This window comes from Pleurodeles waltl, chromosome 1_1 (genome assembly GCF_031143425.1).
Source record: "Pleurodeles waltl isolate 20211129_DDA chromosome 1_1, aPleWal1.hap1.20221129, whole genome shotgun sequence".
NCBI lineage: Eukaryota > Metazoa > Chordata > Amphibia > Caudata > Salamandridae > Pleurodeles > Pleurodeles waltl.
In genome coordinates this window covers 143,429,191-143,452,985 of record NC_090436.1, presented here as the reverse complement: position 1 = coordinate 143,452,985, position 23,795 = coordinate 143,429,191, and the positions used below count along the sequence as shown (strand labels likewise).

General features: G+C 44.6%; 1 protein-coding gene across 2 annotated transcripts in view; it reads left to right on the top strand.

Annotated features, from left to right (window-relative positions):
- The window catches only part of DYM (dymeclin), a 917,326-nt gene that overhangs the window by 390,043 nt on the left and 503,488 nt on the right, over window positions 1–23,795 (top strand). For both annotated transcript variants that reach the window (XM_069219181.1, XM_069219183.1), the window contains exons 10-11: window positions 14,898–15,076; window positions 21,182–21,307. In XM_069219181.1, coding sequence (XP_069075282.1) covers window positions 14,898–15,076; window positions 21,182–21,307 — 305 coding nt within the window. The remainder of the gene's footprint in view (window positions 1–14,897; window positions 15,077–21,181; window positions 21,308–23,795) is intronic.

Here is a 23,795-nt window from a genome sequence, read left to right as displayed (position 1 = left end):
GAGAAAGACAGGCTTATTCATGGTGTCTGGATGTGGAGAATGTCGTTATTTAATCATGACATTTTCTTGACTTTGGCGCAGCCAGTATTGGTAAGGGAAACAGATTCAGAGAGGTTTTGAGATTCATGCTGAACCTTGGTAAACAAGAAATCATAACTGTTAAGATTGTCAGATGAGAATATTGGGGTTTTGTAGAGTTGGGACATCCCCCTTTTACCCAGAGTCCCTTAGAGTAGTCTGGCTTTGAGCTGGTTATACTAGCCTGGGTTTTCAGTTTCTCCCGATCAGAGGAGAGTGTGTGTCTCAACTTGAGGTATTTATGGAATTGTGTGGTGGAAAGTTAGATTTCAGTTTGTAATACCTGGAAGGATTTCATCACTGCACCCTATCAAACATCTCCTAGGTAGGAATTGCAATCACACCCACTTGTGAAAGCCCACCAATGGGGAAACCTATTCTAAACGTCACGCCCTCCACAGTGGGGTCTGTTGTGTGAGCAGGTTATCTCATCCCAAACATTTTAGTGCCACGCACCATGTCAGAACCACTACTCTAATGGGTTCCATGTTGTGCTTGGAGAGCGGGATCCCATACAGCATGTAAAGGGCATTGTCCAAGCCAAGGAGGGATAGTTTCAGCTTGCTTGCTGGGTCTTCTCAGCCCCAACTCAGCAAGTTGTTGATACTTAGTAATTAAGGATGCTCAGTAATAGAGAAGTATGTCCACCATTCCCATTCCCATGCCGCTGTCGTATGTTGATTGGCAACACTTGTCCCAGGTGATGCCAGGGGGCAGTCAGCCCAGAGTAAGTAGCAGGTTGGAGCCGTGAGTTTGTGGAACCAGGTTGGGGGGATATGCACAGGAAAATTTTGAAGAACATAGAGAAAGCTGGGCACGGCAATCATTTTGAATAGCACCATTCGTCCAAGGATTTAGAGAGTGAGATTTGCCAAGAAATTAAAGTCCTGTTTCATTCTAGTAAGGAGCGGAGGGATATTAAGGGACCACGTCAGTGCTAGTTCCACAGAGATGTCTATGGGCGGATAGAGAAAACTATTTGTTTGCCAGTTTGTCACATCCGAAACTTGTCAGCGTTATCAGGAGGGACTTGGACACGTTGGTGTGGAGTCCTTAGGCTTCACTGTAGAGCAGAGGTCTTCAAACTGGGGGGCGGGCCCCCCTTGGGCGGCCTCAAGTGATCCCAGGGGGGGCCCCAGACTCTGGCCAAAAGAAATATTATACAGATAACAGGCCTTTGTTTTAAGCAGAAGCATGTTATTGCAGTTTTAAAAAGGTAACAGTACTTAACTGCAATGTTTAAATAGGTTTACACATATTTAAACATTGCCATGTTTATAAAATAATTGTGAAAAATTCTGAGGGGGGAGGACACTAATTTTTCTTTTTCAACTGGGGGGGCGTGGCATTAAAAAGTTTGGAGACCTCTGCTGTAGAGGGTCAGGATCTGCAAGACTATGGAGCCTGACTCTTGTGGATTCACTAGGTAGAAGAGCACATCATCCACATATAGTAGAATTCTTCACCCCACATGCCATTGCCAGCCTTAAATTTGTGCGTCACAGCCAAGCTAGCCTCTCAATTGCAAGGGCAAAAAGTAGGGGTGAGGGGTGCAACTCTGTCTGCCTAACCTATGGATGGGGATGTGGACTGAGAGCGTCCTGTGACCCTCACCTGTGCAGAGGGTGAGTAGTACAACAGTTTGATGTGTCTGTAGTCAACAGAGTCGAATGCCTTCTGAAAGTCGATCAGTAGGAGGGCATATGGTGGCACCTGATACAGTGTTTCGTACTGCGGCCAGGAATAAAGCCACATTGGTTGGGGGGATCAGGTACCATGGAAGTTGGCAGTGATTCTCAGTCCAGAGCCTTTATAAATATTTTTGGGTGATTAGCTGGTAAGAGACGCATTGATCAGGGGGCCATCCTGGTTTCTGTAGTACCACTATTGTGGCAAGATCTAATTCTGGTGGGAAATTCCCCCGGAATTACTCTTGATATATCTATGGTAGCTGGGGCAGGCGGAGTTTCCGGTATTTGCTGTAGAATTCAGCAGGAAAATCATCAGGGCCTGGAATATTCCCTGGGTTCATTTGAAATTAAGCCTCATTGAACCCCGTTGGTGTGAAAATATGCTTTGATCTCCGTCCCTAGAAGATCATAATATTGCTCATTATTTTGAAACTAGGCATTGCAATGCCAATTTGGCCTGCTGTCAGTTGCCTACATGGAGAAGAACTGGGCAGTAATCAGAAATGCCTCTTGGGAGGATCTCTGCTGCTGTTGTGTAAAGGATATCAGTGATATCAGTGATGGGGAGCAGAACCAAGTCAATACAGGAGAGAGTCTTGTGGGCCACCGAGTGTGTGTGTGTGTTTATTCCCTATCCTGTGGTTGCCATACTCTCCATGCATCACAGAGTCCTACGGGGTCCATCCAGGATATGAAAGACTTTGTACTGCTAATGCAGTGTGGTGTGGGGTCTATGATGACTCTTCTATTCTGGATTTTGAACTACATTAATGTCCCCATCTAATCCTTGAGAGAAACTTCAGAATGAGAGCCTGATAGTCAACTAATGCTCCCTTAGGGGATTGGGGCGGGATGTAAACGCTAAGCAGATTGTATTAGGCACCTTCCAGAATTCCCTTTACACCAGGTTCTGCCTATCGAGTCTGAGTGGACTGTTGTGTGGGTCAGTGGGTATGATTTGTAAAGGAGTATTTCCATGCCTCTAACACCTTCTGGAAGATCCAGTATAGAACACTCGGTCGTAGCCACCAGTAGGTGGGTCTCATGAAACTAAGGACAGGTGGAAGTTTCCTTTTGGCTTAGGGAAGGACAGCAGATTGTTTGATCGTGTCCAGGAGCCCATTGACATTCCAGGACATGATGGAAAAGTTAACCATTGTGGATTAGTTGATGGCAGAGTGTGTGGAAAGGAGACCTGTTAAGTGTTTTATCTGATAGAGACTTCTAGTTGCAGATTTCTTTCCTAGAATTTCCCCCAGGCGTCAGTCTGGATCTGGATATTTTTCTTCAAGCAGTACCTCTGCGTGCCATCCGGTGGCGTCGGTCGACTATGCGTCCATCGTTGGTGTGGTGGTCGCTGGATATGATGTTGCGAGTCGTATATAGGCGCCACCCCGGTGCGCTAACGTCATTTCTTTTCTTTCCACACTAGCCTACACGCTGATCCGAGGAGAGCTACCCCTACAGTCACTTTTTGACTGGACTTTAAACTTTTTTGACTTCTTGGTGCATTGAGGATGTCGCCATGAAAGACTGGCTTCAAGCCCTGTGACTGCTGTCACCGGATGATGTCCGTGACGGATCCACACCTCGTGTGTCTGTGGTGTTTGGAGCTTGACCACAACCCAAAGTCATGCTCCAAGTGCCGGGCAATGAACCCGAAGGCTTTGAGTGATCCCTAAAGCTACTTGCGGCCTGGCGGCCAGCTCTGCATCACTCTTGGTCTCTGTCGAGAGGAAGGTCCCGAGACATCTCATGGAGCCCTCACCATTCGTCATCGTCCAATTCAAAATCTTTGGGACTCTTGGGTAAGCAAAGACAGGAAGCCGAAGAAGCACAAGTGTTCGTCGACTTCACCCATTGGTCGGATGACTCAATGCGGGAGAAAGAGCATCGTCCCTCTTGGCCTCTGTCCTCGGTGCCTACTTCAGGGTCAGCTCCGTGCCTTTCCGAGTTTCTGGGAGCCGGAGCCACTCCTGCTCAATTGAAGGAATTCTACAAGGCAATGCGCCTCATATTTAGGCAGTCTGCCCCTTCTGGAGTGCCCTCGGGCCCCGCAGGGTCACTAGGGGCCCCCTCAGGTTCGGGGCTGGTGGCTTCAGTACCACAGGGGAGAGCACCCTGGGGCTCCGATGATGTGGTGTCATACCATTGCGACCTTCCCCGACGACAGCTCAGGCGTCGACACCCCTGACACTGCCGAGCCCCCGGGTAGCGTCAACGTCATACTTATTGCCAACACTGACATGGAGCCGGACAGTTGTCACTCAGCGCCGGTTCTGACTGACTGGGACCTTGCTCCCTAGGTCAGATCCTGACCCTTATACTTATGGGTATGAATTCGGTGAGAGTATGGAGGGGTCGCTGGACCCTTTAGAATACCAGTTTGAAGACCCTATGGACTGGCCTCAGGAAATGGGGTAAGTCAGCAGTCTGGACACCTCCCCTGATGCTGGCATGCTTTCTTCCCTTACCATGGCTATGGAGGAGAGGGCATCTTATTCCATGGTGGTGCAAAGAGCGGCCGAGGTCTTGGGCCTCAAGCTGCCTTCAGTGGCTGTCAGGACTAACAACCTGACTGAGGTGCTTTGGGGCTTCCACGTCAGAACCCCTTTTGCCCTTCAATGAAGCCCTCACTAATGTCCTTCTTGGGACCTGCTCCAAACCTGACACCCTAACCCTGAGAGCTTTGTTAACCAAGCCTCAACATCCCATGGCATGTTCCCTTCCGCACCCCTGGATAGGGAATCCAAGAAGCTGGATCACCTTGGGAAGAAGCTGTTTTCTTACTCCAGCCTGACTTTGCGGTCCGTGAACACCGCATGTCTTTTGGGCTGTAATACCCATACTTTATGGAACACGGTTGCGCGGGTGCTGCCACAGGTCCAGGAAGAGGCCCAGGCAATTCTCTCCCAAGCTGTTGCTGACGGGAGAGATACAGCGAAGTTCACAATCCGATGTGGGCTTGATACGTCCGACTCTCTGGGTTGCTTCAATGGTGGCCTTGAGTCGCGACGCCTGGTTGAGGACATCTTACTTTTCAGTGGATGTCCAATCCACTCTGATGTACATACCCTTTGTTGGCACCTGTCTCTTCGGAGACAAAGCAGACTCTGGGCTCCAGCGCTTTGAGTCCCTCACCCCCCAAGCCCCATGCCCCTTCCCCGTGAGGCTGCTTTTCTCCCCTCTCGTGGCTACGGAAGGGGCACCCAGCCATGTCTATTCCCGCCAGCCACAGTCCTGCGCATGCTTTCCAGCCTTTGCATGGCTGGGGACGTGAGATCCAGCTTCTGCGTGAATCAGAGAGCCAGCGGTCTAGCCACTCCACTGACCCCCACCCCTCCCTCAGCTGCAGCCTTCAAACCTTCCTAGTATGACGCTTCCCCACCAGAGACCCGTCAAAGGCAGGATTCGCCATCACCTGCCCTACTGGCACACCATCACGTCAGACAGGTGGGTTTTTCAGATAGTTCAAAGGAGCTACTCCCTCCCCTTCGAGACTACCCCTCGATCCATCCAACAATCGGATAATGGAGGATCACCTGGCACTCCTTTGCAAGGATGTTACGGCTCTCTTGGCCAAGGGAGCCGTATAGAGGGTCCCTGTCCCAGAAGTAAGTTGTGGTTGTTATTCCATCTACTTTCTGGTGCTCAGGAAGTACTATGGCCTCCGCCCTATCCTAGACCTCCGGTAACTCAATCTCTTCCTCAAAAAGGAGAAGTTCGAAATGCTCGCTCTAGCTCAGGTCCTTTCTGCCCTGGATTCAGAAGACCGGATGGTAGTGTTGGACTTGCAGGAACCATATTTCCATATTCCCGTCCTGCCTGCCCACAGATGTTACTTGTGGTTCGTGGGAGGTCACAAGCATTCTTAATTTACCATGCTCCCCTTTGGCCTTACCAGTGCCCCTCGGGTGTTCACCAAAGTTATGGCGGTGGTCGCAGCTCATCTGTGCAGGTTAGGAGTTGCAGTCTTCCCTTACCTCCAGACTACGGCAGACCTCCTGCATTCACTGGGGTTCACTATAAAAAGCTGAAGTCACACCTGACTCCCTCTCAGATGCTCCCTTTCATCAGAGCTCTTCTGGACACAGTGCAGTTTTGGGCCCATCCTCCCGAGCGGCGAGTCCAGGATATTCAGGCTAGGATACCCAGCTTCTGACCTGGATTTAGGTGAGAATGACTCTTAGGATGCTGAGCCTCATGGCCTCCTGCATCCTGCTGGTGACACATGCCAGATGGCTTATGCGGGTTCTGCAGTTGGACCTGAAGTTTCAGTGTGCGCAGCATCAGGGGAATCTCTCCGACATGGTTCAGATCTCGGAGTGGACTGTGCAAGATCTGCAGTGGTGCCTTTAAAACCTCGTTTGGGTCAAAGGCAGACCCTTCCCCAACCAGATCTGACAGTAGTGACAAATGCATCACTCCTGGGATGGGGTGGCCACCTGGGAGAGGCAGAGAGCATAGGCGTCTGGTCTCCGGCGGAGTCTGAGCTCCATATCAATCTTTTGGAGCTCAAGTAGATCAGGCTAGCATTGAAAGCATTCCTTCCCTCTCTCAAAGGGAAAGTGGTGCAGGTTTTTACAGACACCACCATTGCCATGTGGTCCTGTAACAAACAGGGCGGGTGGGGTCATGAACCTTTTGTCAGGAGGCTCTGTGCCTCTGGACATGGCTGTAACATCAGGGCATATCCCTGGTAGTTCATCTGGTGGGCTTTCTGAACGCCAGAGTAGACAAACTCAGCCGTCAATGTCTGGTCAATCACGAATGACGTCTCCATCCGGAGGTGGCACAAGGTCTCTTTCAGCAGTGGGGAGAAACTTGGTTAGATCTGTTCACCTCCGCATAGAACACACAATGTCAGCTGTTTTGCACAATGGAGTTTCCAAGGCAGCACTTGCTCTGCAACGCTTTGCGTATCAAGTGGAACTCAGGCTTCCTTTCTGCCAATACCACTTCTGCCCAGAGTTCTCAAGAAGATCAAGAGCAACCGCACCCAAATCATTCTTATAGCTCCGGACTGGGCACGAAGGGTCTGGTATCCTACGTTCTTGAGCATGGCCGTCGATCCTCCACTCAGATTGGCTCTCAGGAGTATCTTCTGTCGCAGCAGCAGGGGAATCTACCCTAACCTGCCCAGTCTCCGCCTTCTTTTGTGGTGCTGAGCGGCAGTAGTTGACAGCTTTTGACCTTCCACCCAAAGTCTGTAATGTTATCTTGACAGCCAGGCGTCCCTCCACCACACTGGGTTTATGCCTGTTGTTGGAACACATTTGTGGCATGGTGTACATACAAGTCTGTTGACCCCCCTCTCTTAGGTTCTTTTGTTTGTTCTTTCTCTGGCCCAGTAGGGCTGTACTGTGGGTACCCTCAAGGGTTATTTGTCTGCCATCTCGGTTTTCCTCAGATTGTCTGACCGACCTTCCTTGTTCACATCTCCCATTGTTGGAAGATTTCTAAAGGGTCTTACCCATCTGTTTCCACCTTCTTCATTCATAATGCCCTAATGGGATTTTGACTTAGTTCTTACTTTTCTGATGTGTGCTCCCTTTGAGCCACTTCACAACTGCCCTCTTTGGCTTCTTACTCTGAAGGCAGCCTCCCTTGTAGCCATTACCTCTGCCCACAGAGTGAGTGAGCCCCAGGCTTTTTTCTCAAAACCTCCTTTTATCCCCATCCATTCTGACAAGGTGGTGCTTTGTACCAGGGCTTCCTCCCTACCTAAAGTAGTCACACTTTTTCACGTAGGCCAATCCATCACTTTGCCTACTTTTTACACGCCCCCCCCATATCCTTCTAAGGAAGAGGCGAGACTCCACTGCCTGGACCCAGAAAGAGTGTTCTTTCTTGAGCTACCAAAGAGTTCCAGGTGGATGATCAACTCTTTGTGGGTTATGTGGGTGCAAAGAAAGGTTGGGAAGTGCTGAAGAGAACCATTTCTTGATGTGTTGTACTCTGCGTCGAATTGTGCTGTGCATTGGCTAAAAAGCAAACCCCTGAGGGTTTGCACGCTCACTCTGCCAGAGCAACAGCTGCAACCACTGCCTTAGCATGCAGAGTTCCAGTCCTGGACACCGGCCTGGCAACAACGTGGGCATCCTTGCTCACGATTATCAAACACTACTGCTTGGACAGTCCGGTCCAAAGGGATGAATACTTTGCCCATTCGGTCCTGCAGGACTTCATGGTATGATCTTGGTTCGCAGACCCTCCTTCGGGGATGGTATTGCTTGGGTAACTATCCTAAGGTAAGGAATCTGCAACTGGAATTCGTTATCAGATGAAAAAGTTGCTTTCCTTCTCTGACAAATGATCTGGTAGAGACATATTCTAGTTGCAGATTCCTTACCGACCCACCCATCCTTCCCGCTCTGCGAACTGATTTCTAGGGACAGGGACTTTCCTTTCAGGCCCCTAGTTCTGGCGCACCAAGGTCAGTGTTCTTCATGGCTCCGCGCTTCTGGCGTGAAAAGTCGTAAAAAGAAACTGACTTCAGCACGCCAGGGTGGTGGCTATATATGACCAGTGACGTCATATCCAGCGACCATGACATCAACGACGGATGTGGAGTCGATGGACGCCACCTGACGGACGCAAGGGTACTGCTCGGAGTAAAATCTCCAGATCCAAACTGATGCCTGGGCAAAATTCTAAGGTAAGGAATCTGCAACTAGAATATGTCTCTATCAGATAATTAATTACCAAAGGTAAGTAACTTGTTTTTTACTCTGTAGTGCGGGAAGAAGTGGACCTTCAGTGCATGTCTGAGACAAACAGGGTAAAGCTGGCTGCCGTGTGCCAGGTTGTAGAAAACACAAAAGGAATCAACCAAGATATCAACACCATCCAACTCCCCTTCCCACCCAGAAGCATTTGTCGCCCTAATCATTCCTAGAAACTAAACGTTGCCTCCGCTGTGCCAGGGTGTAATTGGGGAACCTCTAGGGTCTCAGGAGTGAATGCAATGCTGTTGCATCCTGGAACTGGCAGGAGTGCCTCATTTACAGTGAGACCCTGAGGTATCATAGTAAGTAGTCGTAGCTCATCCCCTGTCAAGGGTAATCTCCTCAGATCTGTTGGTGTGGAGGATAGATTGTGATCTCCCTGGAGAGTCCGTTGGGAGGTCTAGGATCACCAGATCAGACACGCGATCCGGCGAGTGTGGCTTTGATAGTTTTTCTGTATATCGAAACATCAAGAGAGACATGTAGTTGGCCTATACATGTGCACAACAGGATATAGTTGCGCAGACCCTTGTGACCTGAGCTTGACCTTGTCAAAGTTGATACACAGACTGTTTTGTTGAGTGACATCCTTTGATATAAAGCTCTTAAGGGATGACTGGCATATTGGTGGCAAGGATATCATCCAGGCTTATAGGTGAGCTAAAAGCCATATGCTGAGTGTCTTTGTGAGATGTAAAGACGTGGTCAGAATATTTGGGACCTGCAATGAATGGACTAAATTAAAGCCATCCAAGTTGTCCTGTAATATATAACAGATCTCTTCAGTTATGCCTTGCCTGTTCATTTGGTGATGTTTGGTTGTTTGACTAGACATTGCTGGTGATAGACGACCCTCTTAGCAGACTTGTCATGTGTGACTTTGAGGTATAAGTTACTCTTTGTTTCTGACTCTATCATGGTTTTAGTATTATTGTGGCCCATGACTGTTATATATGGGAATACATAACTATATAATGCCTCAGCAAACCATAGATCAGTCCTTTTTTTGCTTACCTGCATAACAAAAGCAGTTTGTTGGTTGAGTTGTTTCTAATTCCTGGGTCATAAGTTGAGGATTGCAATTTAGGGTGCAACTGTTTTCTGGGATCTGTTTCCAGGATGCAGGTGGTGCACTTATCTAGGAAATAGCCACATTTTCTTTTACTGTATAAGGAGGTGTATATGCTTCTGGGTACTTCTGTTGATGGCGGGTAGTGAGTGCCAGAGCTCCAAGGGTTGTATTGAGAAAGCAGGGCCTCCTACAAATTTTGGATGGTAAGATGGTAAGATGGTAGGATGATAAGTGGTGAAAGACTAGAGCACAGTGTTCTGTTTGGTTTGTATTACTTGAATTTAAGTTGTAGGTATAGTTGTCATTTTCCTTCTTGGAAGGCTCATTGTAACAGTCACGCAGTCCCACTTAAAATTATTCTTTGGCCTTTTGGGAGAGAGATGTCAATCAAAATGCCAGGGTTAGCGATAAAAATATAAATCTTGGTACAGATATGATTTACCTAAATCAGACCTTTTAAAATATGTCTCTTGCATTTACTAGTTTGGTGGACACATTTGAAAAGTGAAGTGCAGTCTGTATGCTATGACTGCAGAATTGTGCAGACTCCTTATTTGTCTTGGACACACACCTAACTTTTAATCGCCTGCCGGCCTTCCCTACAGTGGCTAAAATATGATTAAATATCCTGCACATGGGTAATCACTTGGAGAACTGCTTCTTTAGTTTGTACTAATGAGAGAATGGCCTTCTGACTTCACTTTCAGTCAGACTTTGCTGCTTCCCCCTTGAACATGTTTGTAGAGGCTGTCAAAAAACTCCAAGCATACAGCTGCTGTACTTAGACTCAGGAAATTTGAAACACTTAGGCTACACCATTACATAAGCGTATCAATGTATTCATGAGCGCAGAATGATATCATGTCTGTACTGCAAAGCAATTACTATGTTCAGCTCCTTGCTGTGCTTTTATAGCAGTCCAGTTCTTAAATTACCTGTCAATAATAAAGTTTTCTTTTTCAATCGTTTCCATCCAAACTGGTTTTGAAAGAATCAAGCAGATGTTGTTAGGTGTCAAGCCTAATGTTCACTTGAACATTTCTTAAAAGCATTTACTAGTTCTCTGTTATATAATTAAACAGTAGCTACAGTTATGAGAAAAAGTACAGCTTTCCATATCTACTGTTAAGTTATCTGTGCTCCATTGAACGCAATTGCTGATGGAATTCTGGTCCCATGCTAAAGGTTTGTGGTTTGATCTGTATAGGGGAAATCTGCAGAGGAAGCGATATGCAGGGCTCGTTTGTCTTTCTATTTTACAGTAATGATTGAAACTGATCATTTCAATATTGCCTAGGCATTGGTTCCAGGTCACTGGAAGTATATGAAGCTGTGAGTATCACCCCTAAGAACCAAAAGCTTTGTGTTTCCAGCTCTCTGGAATATCACTCTCCATCCAGTTTAGAAATTAAATGTAGGAAGGAGTGGTGCAACCTGCAGAGAGATTCAGATCTCGTCCTTTATCACCTACTAAGCTTTCTGGAAATGTCTATACTCTAAACACAAAGCACATATGAAGGGCCAGCTCTCTAGTGTTACTTTGAACTAGGTTTGTGCTTATAAATACCTGCAACAAAATAAAATAAAAGTTGAGGTTAAAAAATGTGAGGTATTGAAATTAAAAAAAATATGTTGTAATGCAGATTTGTTGTCAAAGCTACAGGGACAATAATTTGAGAAGGACGGATCATTCTCATTTAAGAGCCTTTTTCTGGGTGTAATTGCCTTAAGGGGCCCTCCAATGTAAAGAATATACATGCATGTTTCTGATTGTTACTTCTAACTGCAGATTCCTCACCTTTTAGAATATTCTTAGGCACCTGAGTGGATCCAGAGGTTTTGCTTAGCGCTTTAGCTTGGAGAGAGGTGGCATCACGTGGCTGCGCAGTGACTCTGCACTACCCCAGAAGTTTAAGAGCAGAGTCGCAAATAAGTTCCACTGCTGCGCTGCACACTGACCTCACTTCCTTTCTTTCTGTGCCTTCTGACGCAGATCTCGAGCTTGATTTTCAATTTTATAAGACTTCGAGTGATTTTTAATTTCTCAGTACTGCATGCTAGAAAATTATGATGATCCCCACTGAAAACGACACGGTTCGAGCTGTGCTGCGACTACATGAAGCAGATTTTGCCCACAGAAAGTGAGTCTTTAGTGCTTTGGCTCTGGGCATGATTCTGACGTATGGTAGGTTTGCCCTCGTTCAACAATAGCCAACCCTCGACCATAAGGTAAAACTCCACAAGATGGAATTGTGGTCAAACCTTAGGTCCTGCTAAAAGTCATGTGCCTAGGCTCAGTCCTGGTGGCAAAGTTGTTGCTGCATGAAGTCTACTTCACCCTCAGGCTCCAAGTAAGTTGAAATCAAAGTCGAAGCACAACCATAAGCATATGAAGCAGGACATAACCCCATTCCTTCACTCAAAAATCCTTGAGAGGCTGCACGAAAAATCCTTTGAGCAGGCGCAAGATTGTCAGGATAAAATGTCATCCCTTTGAAGTCCCTGGAATTCAAACCATTTCCACAGTGGGCACTGGGTACCCATAGTTTCCTGGTTTATTGTCTACTCCACAGCAGCTAGCTTTTAGCTGGCATGCAGCAGATTTTTTTGTGGGATTCTGGCTCCCTCTGGAGAAGGATAAAACCAACAGGTAATAGAAGAGGAAGGTGGACTGTGGATGGTTAATACACAATACACATTAGTGTTCATTAAAGAGGTGAGCCTCCAACTCTTTCCTAAATTGGAGCATGGTTTGGGCGGTTCTAATGGAAACAGGGATGTTGTTCCTGATTCCTGGGTACATCTATGAAAAAGGCCTGCTGCTTTGATTTTTCTTGTTTCCACTTCCTAATCTGCAGTCTGATGGGTTTCCTGGCTGTGGGAATGCTGAGAACCATCATAGATGGTGAACATGTCTGCAAGATAACCAGGGGTACTGGTTGTGATGGCTTTTTAAATGATACAGCTGGTTTTGAAGAATTTGCTGGCAAGCAAGGAGAGCCATTGGAGTTTTATCAGATATGTGATAGTATTACTTTAACCCCTAGATGAGGCGGGCTACGGTATACAGGATGACCCTAATGGGTGCCAGAGTTGAGCCTTGGAGTCCATGCAGTAGTGCATGACCACCACCCAGATGCAAGAGTATGGGGACCTGAACAGATTTTTCAATAAATGGTAGGCAAGAGATGGAGAGTTGGTAGGTTTCTTTTATGAGTGGGGATCTGGCCTGTCTTTAGAACATCTAGAAAGATACCTTAATTAAGGGTAAGAGAACATTTAAAATTTCATTTGAAATGAAGGTCAATAGCAAGTTGACGCCTTGTTAACCAGTGGCCTTGAAGGAGTGGACGATGTCAGCAAGATCTGGGATGGATAGGGCTTTGAAGTCTGACCATTGTGGATGTTACAGGAAGGGTTAGCTGGCTTGATGTAGTTGATGTGCTGTATGATCTACTATATTTTTCACCAAAGAATTGTTTGATGGTATTGCACTTTTGTATGGAGTGAGAAATAGGTGGGTCCAGTAGTGGATGATGCAGTGCTTGATGTCTTGAACAGTATTTTGGTACTGTTGGTGCCTCCATTTATTGTGTTGGTGTAGTAATTTGCTTTGGCTGATGTGTTGAGCTGTGTGCGTGTTGTGTGTCAGGACTTCAATATCAAGGGTTCCTCTGCGGTTCTGTTGTAAATCCATTTTGTTTATTGTCAGCAAGTTCTTTAGATTGCCAGGGTGCTTAAGGCTTTAACTTGCACATCAACATCTGTGTTGTAATTGGTGTGTGGATGTTTATATGGCTTTCCAAAAACTTGTTGTAGTTGTTTAGAATGGTGTTGGTTTCGTACATGGAGTTGATAGGCTGAGAGATGAATTCAAGCATTAGATTGTGTGACATGCTGTACCATGTTGAGTGTATCCCATGTGTTCTTTTTTTATCTTGTTTTGTCTGGGAGGTTGAAGTTAACCAAGAGGGTGATGTGGGCATGTCGGAGGGACCAGGTGGTGAGGAGACCTGAGAATATTTTCATGAAGTCCTTATTCTGCATGAAAAGCCTGTAGATGAGACGGAAGGTGACTTTCTAAGTTGCAGAGAGTGGGAAATCACTGGTCAGTCATTCCTTGGATTTGAGTGTTACTTGCCTGTGGTGCTAGCCCAGATGGATGACAGCAGGGCCTCCTCCAGTCTTATATGTGTGGTCTACACAATGGATGCTATAGCCTATGTGAAGATGGACTTCTAGGATTTGCAAAGATGTGGGCTTGAACCTTGTTTCTTTGATGAAGAGTGTGTTGAGCTTGTGATAGGTGTTATTTCTGTGGTGTCGAGGACTTGCAGATAGAGCATTAATGAGCATGAGTAGGAATGTGTGCTTTATGGTTTGAGTGTTTGTGATAGTGGGAAGTGTAGCAGGTTGAGTGTAAGTGTTGTGCAAATGCTATGTGAGTGTCTGAATCTTTTAGTGGACCAGAAGTTCTGGCCCAGGGCCCTTCCCGATCCTAAAAGGCATGAACAGACAATGCCCTTGTCTGTCTCTGCCCTTTGATGGGGATGCCCGGATGATGGGATGCCCTGAAGAGTTGATTGAAGTACGGAAAAGGCAGGACTCTTGTTTAAGGACTGAGGAACAGGGATATTACATCATTTCATAGGATCTGTCAATTTCAGTCAAGCTGGAAGTTCATTACATATGTACACCATGTACAGTAGTTCTAGACTAAATGTTTTCTTGATAGATTCTTTTTAATTTTATTTATTTAATAGACTAGGGTTTAAGACTTCTGGTGCCAATGTAGTCTCTTAGTCATGTTTCTGTCTACTCTGAAAACGGAATATTTTCCAGTAAATATAAGACTTTCTGGTAGTGAATCGATGTAAGAGTTCTATTTTATAGTTAAATTGGCTAAACTAAACATCATATGATAAAGTGCAGATCGGGCACATTTGAATAAAAAATCTGTAGTTGGCACATATCACAATTTGCCTTCGAAAACTAAAGGAGCTGCCAGTGTGAGTAGATTAAAAATGCCCTATTTTCGTAAATTTTACACTACATGCTCTAACCGGTCAGTGAATGCGGAGTACTCCATAGTCACAGGTAAGTAACCTGTTGTTTCTAGATCATGCTGGAGCGTGTAGGTGCTTTGCATGCACCAGAAGCGCTCATATGGCACACATCTTCACAATATAATGAGTTATTTAAAAGTTTAATAGTGACATATGTCAGTAAGGTTATCCATACCTGTAGAGATTTATAAGAAGCCGTGACTATCTATTCTTTGAATCTGTGTGTGGCTAATGGGTGTTTGCTTTGATTTTTGTTTTTCAGATAGTTCTGCCCTTCCCTCTCCCAATCCTCATGCATTTCAGATAAATTTCAACAGCTTGTACACTGCACTTTATGAACAGCAGAGGTCTGATCAAGCCACCCTCTTGTTGTACACGTTACTACATCAGAACAGTAATGTCAGGACGTACATGCTGGCTCGCACAGATATGGAAAATCTGGTAAGCAGAAGTCAGAACTCTTGGATTCTCTGTTTGTTGCAGAATGAAGATCAATTGTGACTCGATATAGCTTGAAACATTTTAAATTGCACCTTAGATGCATACTACCACATGCTTTGGAGAACTCAGCTGGGGCTTCGTTTATTTTAAGCCTCTGAGGCTTACCACATCTCACAGGTAATAAGCAAAAGGGAGTAAAATGAAGGTACTGCAAAGGGTGCGCCCTGTAAACGGTTTAGTGGCTGTCAGGGATAGTAGCTGCTACCTCTTGTTTATCGAGTGATACCTTTGGCATGGCCCTTGCTACTCCTGCTCTCATGAAGGAAGGAACAAAAGATAAACTAAACATTAAGAGTTGTAGCTTGTCCATTTGCTAGCTGCCAACAGCAAATAGGAAGCAGTTGGAGGTCAGAGTGTGTGACACTTGGTCAGTCTTGTGATATCATCAGTGTGACGTGTAATGTAAATTGACTTCTGTGTTAACATTGAACACAACTGGATACAATCCAGAATATTGGCAGGACAAACCAAGCTACCAGATTTAAGCCCCTTCACTAATGATCTGCTTGTGGACCCCTGTACCAGAGTTATTTTGTATAGGGTGTGTTTTAAAAAGTCAACGCTGGAGTCTTCAGCCACATGCATCTTTCTGCCTTGCTGCACAATCACAAATGTTTATGGGTGCACCCTTCGCATCATTATCTTATTTCACCCTCAAGTTAAAATTAACATCTGCAGATTTCTTTTTGTAGCAAAATTACTCAGTATTTTTTTTGTATTTCTTAAACAGAGTAATCTAAATCCTGGAACACTAGCCAAGTAAGTGTTATTCCGAATGTCCTGAGTATGACTATAACGAACACAGGATTGTGGTGTGCAAAATGAATTATGTAATATTAGTGAATATCAATAGGTGCTCTGTTCCAGACAACGGGGGAATGTTCAACCCCTCTCACATAGGCACACACACTCAGAAGCAATAGCCCTCATGCATCAACATCGGGCTCTGCTCCACGCCAGACTGGCACTGCAATGTCTGACGGGGTCCGACGTGGGACCATCAAGCCATTGAGGGTCTCTTTGTGTCACAGTACAAAAATATTTTTTACAGGTTACTGAGAGAACTGCGGGAGGGAAAAAAAGAGAATTAAAATTGGCTCGGGTACCTCCTCAGTGTCAAAAAATATTTAATGAAAAGGGAGGACCCTGTCAAGGTTAAAAACACAGTAAAAGTGACATGGAAATAATGATCCCACACTCTTTACATTTGCCAGGTAAAGCACAATGACTTCAACCTTAATACAAAGTCACCATGTTTCACGCCTAAAACTTGCCCAACAGGATCTCACAGCGCTTCATCAGGACTAGAACGATAATCCTTCTCCAGAACATCGCATATATGAATACAATACTGTTCATAAAAAAGGGGAGCAATTATTACTCGATGCAGTTATGTGTATACTAGCACAAAACTGGTGGAAACTTGTAAAACAAAAACAATACAAAACACATGTGTATGCCAAGGAAATTATAAGTCACTTGGAAGAAAATAAAAATGACGTAAATATTATTGGAAGTGCAACACTCAAGAGATTGTGAATAGCATAATTTATTATTTGCTTACCCACCATAGTCAGAAGAAGAAGTACCTCCAATGGGACTTATGGTAAAAATTAGTCAGGATATCTATAATAATGTATTGAAAAAGAAAGAATCTAGCCAAATAAATCATACGTGAAACCAAACGAATAGGAAAAAGAGTGTATCAAAGGTATATATCTTATAGTGACCTAATGCTACAAAATATTATCAAGGGCAGCCAACCCATTAACAAAGTGCAGGAGTTACACAGACTGCATCTAGTCTTATGTGGTAAATGCACATGACCATCTTAGAGATCAAAGGTTGATGTAAAGAATCCTAATCAGGGCAAGCTAGAATAATAGCCTGGAGCTGGCAAAGCGCCGTCATCATTTTTAAGGATCCTGTCAAAAGTAAAGCAAGTAAAATAACTTACTCATGTGCCATCAAAGTAAACCGCTACACTGCGTATCCCGTCCACATTCTCACACTTATGTATTATTAGTACATAGCAGTACATTTTGGCAGGCATCAAACCTAGGCCTACACAGGAAGGAAATTTGTATATTTTTTTAAACCTATACAACCTGAGGATTTGAGTGTGAAAGACAGACCCCCTCTCCTTGCCTGATTGGCTGGTTAGCACAGCACGTGGAACATTGTTTTTGGTTTTCATTTCCCTTTTTTAATTATGAAATTGACCTCTTCTCACAGAAGCTTGTCAGTTGAGAAAGTGGCACCACATTTTGACTCTTGTAAGTGCAAACATTAATTTTCCTTAAGGTTATGGGTACACGAGTGCTAAAATGGTCATTGTCCAAGTAAAGCCAACATGCTCCTGTGAAGCATCTGTCATTTTGTTACAGATCTCCACCCCTCAATTATAGGAAAACACAACCACATTTTTTCAAAATGTAGACATCCTACGGTTTATGTAGCTGATTGACCGGCCCTCCTATTCAGTGGAGCCACATAGTGTTTGCAAATAGGCTATCACATCAGGTTATAAAGCCATACTCGCAAAATTCCCCATTATACACAGAAATTGAGAAGGTAGGATACGTACTTAGGAATGTCCTTTATAATTACCCTTCTCCAGATACTTCAGTGCAGATTTCCTCTTTACAGGGCATTGTTTATAAGACGCAAGTTAACTGGTTCTGCCATGAACCTAATCCATAAGGTAGTATTTCACTTTTCCCGTCACTTGTAAACCATAGTCCACTTGTTTTCTCACGTATATCTTTACGTCGACAGCCTCTGGTGGTGTGCAATCTCTGGGGCATCATCCTAGGGTTCACTTAACCGTCACACGCACTAACACTTCTGAGAGTTAGGATATCTCAGAAAAATCAATATATGAATGTCAGCCAATGTTTTTCTTTGACACCTGAATCATCCAGCGATAAGAAAATGAAAAAAGGAGTAAATTAAAAATCTTCATCTGCCATGGGCAGTGAAAATGTCAGAAATCCTACATTCTGTCACAAGGCATAAAAATGACAAATCCAACGTTGGAAAAAGGTGAATAGTTTAAGATAATAGAAAATGAGATCACCACGCAGAGAGTCGGATTGACATAATATATTGTAGTTTATACCCTGTAGTTAAGGCACCCGTCTCACTATTCAAAACAACAGATTATATTCGCAGAAAGGTAATTATAATGTATGCCTATATTCGAAGGTTTATTAAAATATATGCATTTAGCTAAAATAAAATGTCAGTGTTGAAACTGAAGCTCAGAAAAACGTTTCATTGTTTCCCTGGTAAGCGTTCCCATCAATGATAGTATTTAAAGAGACCACTCAATCCTGGCATTACAGATACCGGGCAATGGCCTATGTTGGTTTCTCCGACAGAAGACCTTGCCTGTTGGCCATCTCTTTCATTCGCTCCATTGCTCGTTGTATTTAATATATCACTGATGACTATGCATCATATCAAGATCAGAATACAAACAGGCTTTCGTACGTGAGCTCTGGCTGCTTTACCTGTCGAGTCCACCTGTGTAAGAAGGCGAAACGCATCATGATCTGCATCAGTGCGGTTATTGAATTCCTCACAGCATGGTGAGTGGCTGACAAATCAGAACTTGTATTCATGTTAATTAGTGTGATGTCATGTGTAGCGTCATTAATCCAGAAACTGACATAACACTTTCCTGATCATGAAAGGTTTTATAAAGCTTGAAATAAGATGAATGGGCTGAAAAAATAAAAATCTGTTTAGTCCCTTGTTTTTAATAAACAAATTATGGTCCCGATAGAAGAGAGTAGCACCTTCAGCATCCCAGTGCCCTTACAAATCATCTCTAGCTAGCCCTGAAAAAGGCTCAGGAAGTGGACATTCTGTGTGGGGAGAAACAGTTGTCGATGTGTTCTGCATCCTACTATGTCATTTAACTAGCTGTGCTCTTTTTAACCTCTTGCATAACATTCCAGCCTTTTCTCTCAACAAATCCATATCCACACTGTCTACACCCAAGTGACAGACCTATTATTAGTTACACATCAACTATGCTACTGAAGAGGCAAATAGATGCCAATAACGCAAACTTAAGGCAGTTTGTAGTGCTACCCCTTAAGACCACCAAGATGACATAACAGGCATAGCATCTCTTAAGATTTTGTTTTACTTCAGTCCAGTGTATTGTGTCCATGTTCATCACACATGAAATATCAAACAATAGTATCTATCTACCAACACCAAACAGTAGCATGTCCACCCTTCTATGGAAAGTGTTGAGAAGACAAACCCCTGAAGGCTTCTTGTAACTAAACATATTGCACCAAATCCAAATTAAAGATAGACGTTCCTCTATTCATGGTTTTCAGTCTTTCTATAGAAATCAAAAGGTTTTTACGCCTTTTACCAGTAACGTAAGATAAACTGCTTCCTGTAAATTTGGGAAAAATCTCACTGTTGAATTACTGGCATTGCAGCAGTCTCTTTACGTGCTAATTTTGGGGCAGTATCCCTATCAATATTATTCAAGAGCTGAGCAAATGTTGACCTAGAGATTCAGTCTCTGGTTGAGCTTTGAGAGCTCTGAAATACATTGGCTGGAGAAGCATGGATTCTGAAAAATGTTACACATGGACCTTAATGTAGCCCCATGTGAGTTAAACACACAAAAGGTGATGGGAGGATGCTTGCAATAAGTCTAACCACTGGCAGTTGCTCAGGGAAGCATTCCAATCCATTGTTCTTTTGTTCATCATACTACCTCAGATTAGGCCCAGACATAGGCAAATCAATATTAGTCAGTGCTTAATTTGTATATAAAAACGTCAGTGCCCAAAGCCCTCCTCTTAAACACGTGGCTGCTGCAATTTAATGTGCGAACAGGGAATACTAAGGCAGCGTAATCCTGAAGTCATTTGGGGCCTCTTCAATCTATTTACAACCACTTCCTGCCCCTTCAGCTCACTCTTGCAGCTTTCTGTTTTCTCCCATTGTGATGCTTTTTCGTTTTTTTCTTACTCAGTCTTTCCCATATGTGTATTTTGCTCTCAGTACATGCTTGGGGCAGATAAGTGCCAGCCCTCAAAAATAAGTGCCAGTGCCCTGCACCCGAAACCACAAGCACAATTTAAGCAACAGTTAAATGCAAACTGCCAAGCCAGGCCGACTCGAACTAGAACACGAGGAATCCAAAACAGGTTCGTCATGATTGGGGCTTTCCAGTCGGGGGTAGCCTGGTTCCAGTGGCACAGTGAGCAATGGACCCACGTCTGGGCATACCTTTGCTACCCCAAGTGATTGCCAGTGGTTGGACCTATTGTAAGCATCCTTCAATCCACTTTTGTGTGTTTGCTCTAACACCCTAAGTGTTTGCTTTCTGTCCTTCAGATGTCCTGTTAGGTTAGCACAGTCATTTTGTGTGGATGAGGAGGATACAGACACACCACGTCCTTAGCATTTAAGAAAACGTCTTTAGTGTTGTTGGCTCTATATCCTGTGCAACAAAGTCCTTCAGTAGTTCTAGCTCGTAGCTTATTTGTAGATCATATTTTCAACCTAATCTTAAGGCCTGCAGCAAAGTGCCATCCAAAGGCAGCTGTATTCTTATACATCCAGGATATGTTTGCTCTTAGATGTACGATGTGCACATGTATTCGTTGAGTGGTGTGTATTCATTCAGTTTGTTGCCATGTTTCTAGAGCATCTCTGTTGACTTTGATCCTTCAAGAGAAGTGAATGAAATGTTTAACTAGTGTCATGGGTAAAAATATGTTTTTGGAACACTAATGCCGTAATGTTTCTAAAAGTCTTACACATTGAGCCCCTCTAAAGAGAACCTTGCCCTTTTAAGTAACTGTGTTAATGCATTTGAGGTGTTTGTTAAAATACATTAAGAGCCTTGCAAATTTGGAAAACACCCCACTCTGGGCAAGAAATGAAGGTGACGTTTTAGAAATATGCAGTCTCCTGTTTATACAATAGTTCAATGTTGATGGAACAATCTGATTGACTTATTAGGATGGACTTTTCAACAATATTATTTATCTTCTGTTTTAGGTGTTACCTATTTTGGAGATTCTCTATCATGTTGAAGAAAGAAATTCACATCATGTATACATGGCTCTTATAATTTTGTTGATCCTTACTGAAGATGATGGCTTTAACAGGTCCATTCATGAAGTGGTAAATATTAGTCTGAATCAGAGTGCTAATTCATACTTGAACAAAACTGTGAAATTCAAGAAAATGTGTGTTATTTCTTAAAAAATGCTTCTAAATCCGAATCCATGTATTGAATACCAAAAATCACGTTTACTCAGACAAAGTCACAATAAACTTGTTTTTCTAAGGAGAACAAGATGCAGCTACACATTCGATTGCAAATTGAATCTGAAACTTGAGGTTTGCAAATGATTATCCATGCATTGGAGTACTATGTACATTCTAAGGGAGCTTTGCAGTCCACAAATATAGTGAAAACTAAGACTGATTCATAGGATTACTAAAGGGTGTCTTAAGACAAGGTATTATCTCTCGAAGTGATTCTTGCATTTGGAAATATGTCCCACATGAGATGCCCTCTTCACTAAATAACTGCTATCCTGCTGTGCTCTCATAAGTCATCTTGAAATGCTACAGTCTCCGTGCAACCATTGCTTTGCCTTCACTCCTTTGCTTCTCCCTAATTGCAGTCCAACTCTTGCAAACTGCACTTCACTGAGTCTTCCATCTCAAAATAATCCTTCTGTTGTCCTTGGTCCTACATGGGCATTACAGTCACAGCGTGTTTGTTTCAACTCCCACCTTGGTGTACCCTGTGCCTCTGCCCACACACCACACATGACCTAACTCTCCACTGATCGGCGTCACTCAACATATTGTCCAGCCACCCTCCTATTTTCCCTTTACAAGCGCCTCCCTCATAAACATAATTTGTTGCTTCACCTTTTTTTTTTTTTATTGCAAACTTAGGCTCTTGACATCCAAACCTTTTCTGTTTTTCAGCCTGCCTTGTCTCTCTTTGTCACCGGCCCTTGGTGGCTGATTCCCACCCCCAACATGACCAAGGCCATGTACTGTTGTTTGTGGACTCTTCCCATAAACATGGGTTCTAACATTTTTTTGCCCTGTGTTAACTCAAACCTACCCCTGTGCATGAAACCTTGATTATACTTAGGGAACAAACCTGCCTCTTCTGCTGTCACATTCCCAGAATCTGCATAATCCGAATATATTGTGCTTTCCACTGATGAACTCCCTCACAGTTGGACCCGTCCTCATTATACTGGACTCGGGGTACGAGAAGAGCAGAATAACTGTCTTTATGCTAGTGCTTGAGCTACAAAAGTACATTTTGCCTGGAACTGTGAACATCCTCCTTGCGCCAAAACAAACCCCTCCCCGGCCTTGACCTGTAATACTGCTCATCATCTCATTTTGTTCATCAACTATTCATACTCTCCTCTCTCTAACCACGTTCTGACAGAGAGGTTTGGTTCCAAGTCCTCCCGCAGCCCCTTTTTTCTCGTTCTTGCATCAGCCATCCCTCCCCGACCCCACATTACACTGTCCGTTTACTGCCTCCTTCCGCCCACGTCTCGTTGCACGAGGTCTAGATTGAAGCTCTGCTGCTTCTTCATCCTGTGCCAGTCTCGGAGCCACGTCGGGCCAGAGCACCTTCGGAGGATCCATTAAACAGCATTCTCCATCTTGCAGGGGCGTTTGAGTCACGTGACAGTTTCTGCAGCTGTCACTTCCCCTCTCCACTTCCAGCTACGACTACTACTAATGACTAATAGTCAGGTCTTTTAAACTATCTGTTTCAAAACTCACTAGGTACAGCATTCACGCTACTGTGTGCAGCAAACAAATACACATATTCAGAAAACAGATTGATAATCAGATAATGGTAAATAAATGTAATCAGTTCTTCCGTTTCTTGCTTTTAATCCCATGCTGTTTACAGAAATCCTTGCATACTCCTTCCTACTAAACTCCATAACTATTCAACTCAAAGCAGGTATCATTGCGAGTAAACTGAGGAAAGTCTGATAAATCACCAGTAAAGTAAAATGACTGTGGGTCAACACAGTGGCACATCAATGACAGATTATTCACAATTAATGACCTCATTATTGTCTATTGGGGATGAGGTCCTGGATGGTCTTTTTTAAACTCCTTGTCAAGTGAAAGAGACATGGGGGGTCATTCCGACCCTGGCGGTAAAACCCGCCAGGGCCGTGAACGACGGAAAGCACCGCCAACAGGCTGGCGGTGCTTTCCTGCCCATTCTGACCGCGGCGGTAAAGCCGCGGTCAGAAAAGGGGATCCGGCGGTTTCCCGCCAGATTTCCCCTGGCTGGGCTGAAACTCCATGGCGGCGCTGCAAGCAGCGCCTCCATGGGGATTCCGACCCCCTTCCCGCCAGCCTGTTTCTGGCGGTTTTTACGCCAGGAACAGGATGGCGGGAACGGGTGTCGTGGGGCCCCCTAACAGGGCCCCAGCATGATTTTCACTGTCTGCATAGCAGACAGTGGAAATCGCGACGGGTGCAACTGCACCCGTCGCACCCCTGCCGGCTCCATTCGGAGCCGGCTTCTGTGTTGCAGGGCCTTTTCCGCTGGGCCGGCGGGCGCTCCCTTGGCGGGCGCCCACCGGCCCAGCGGGAAAGT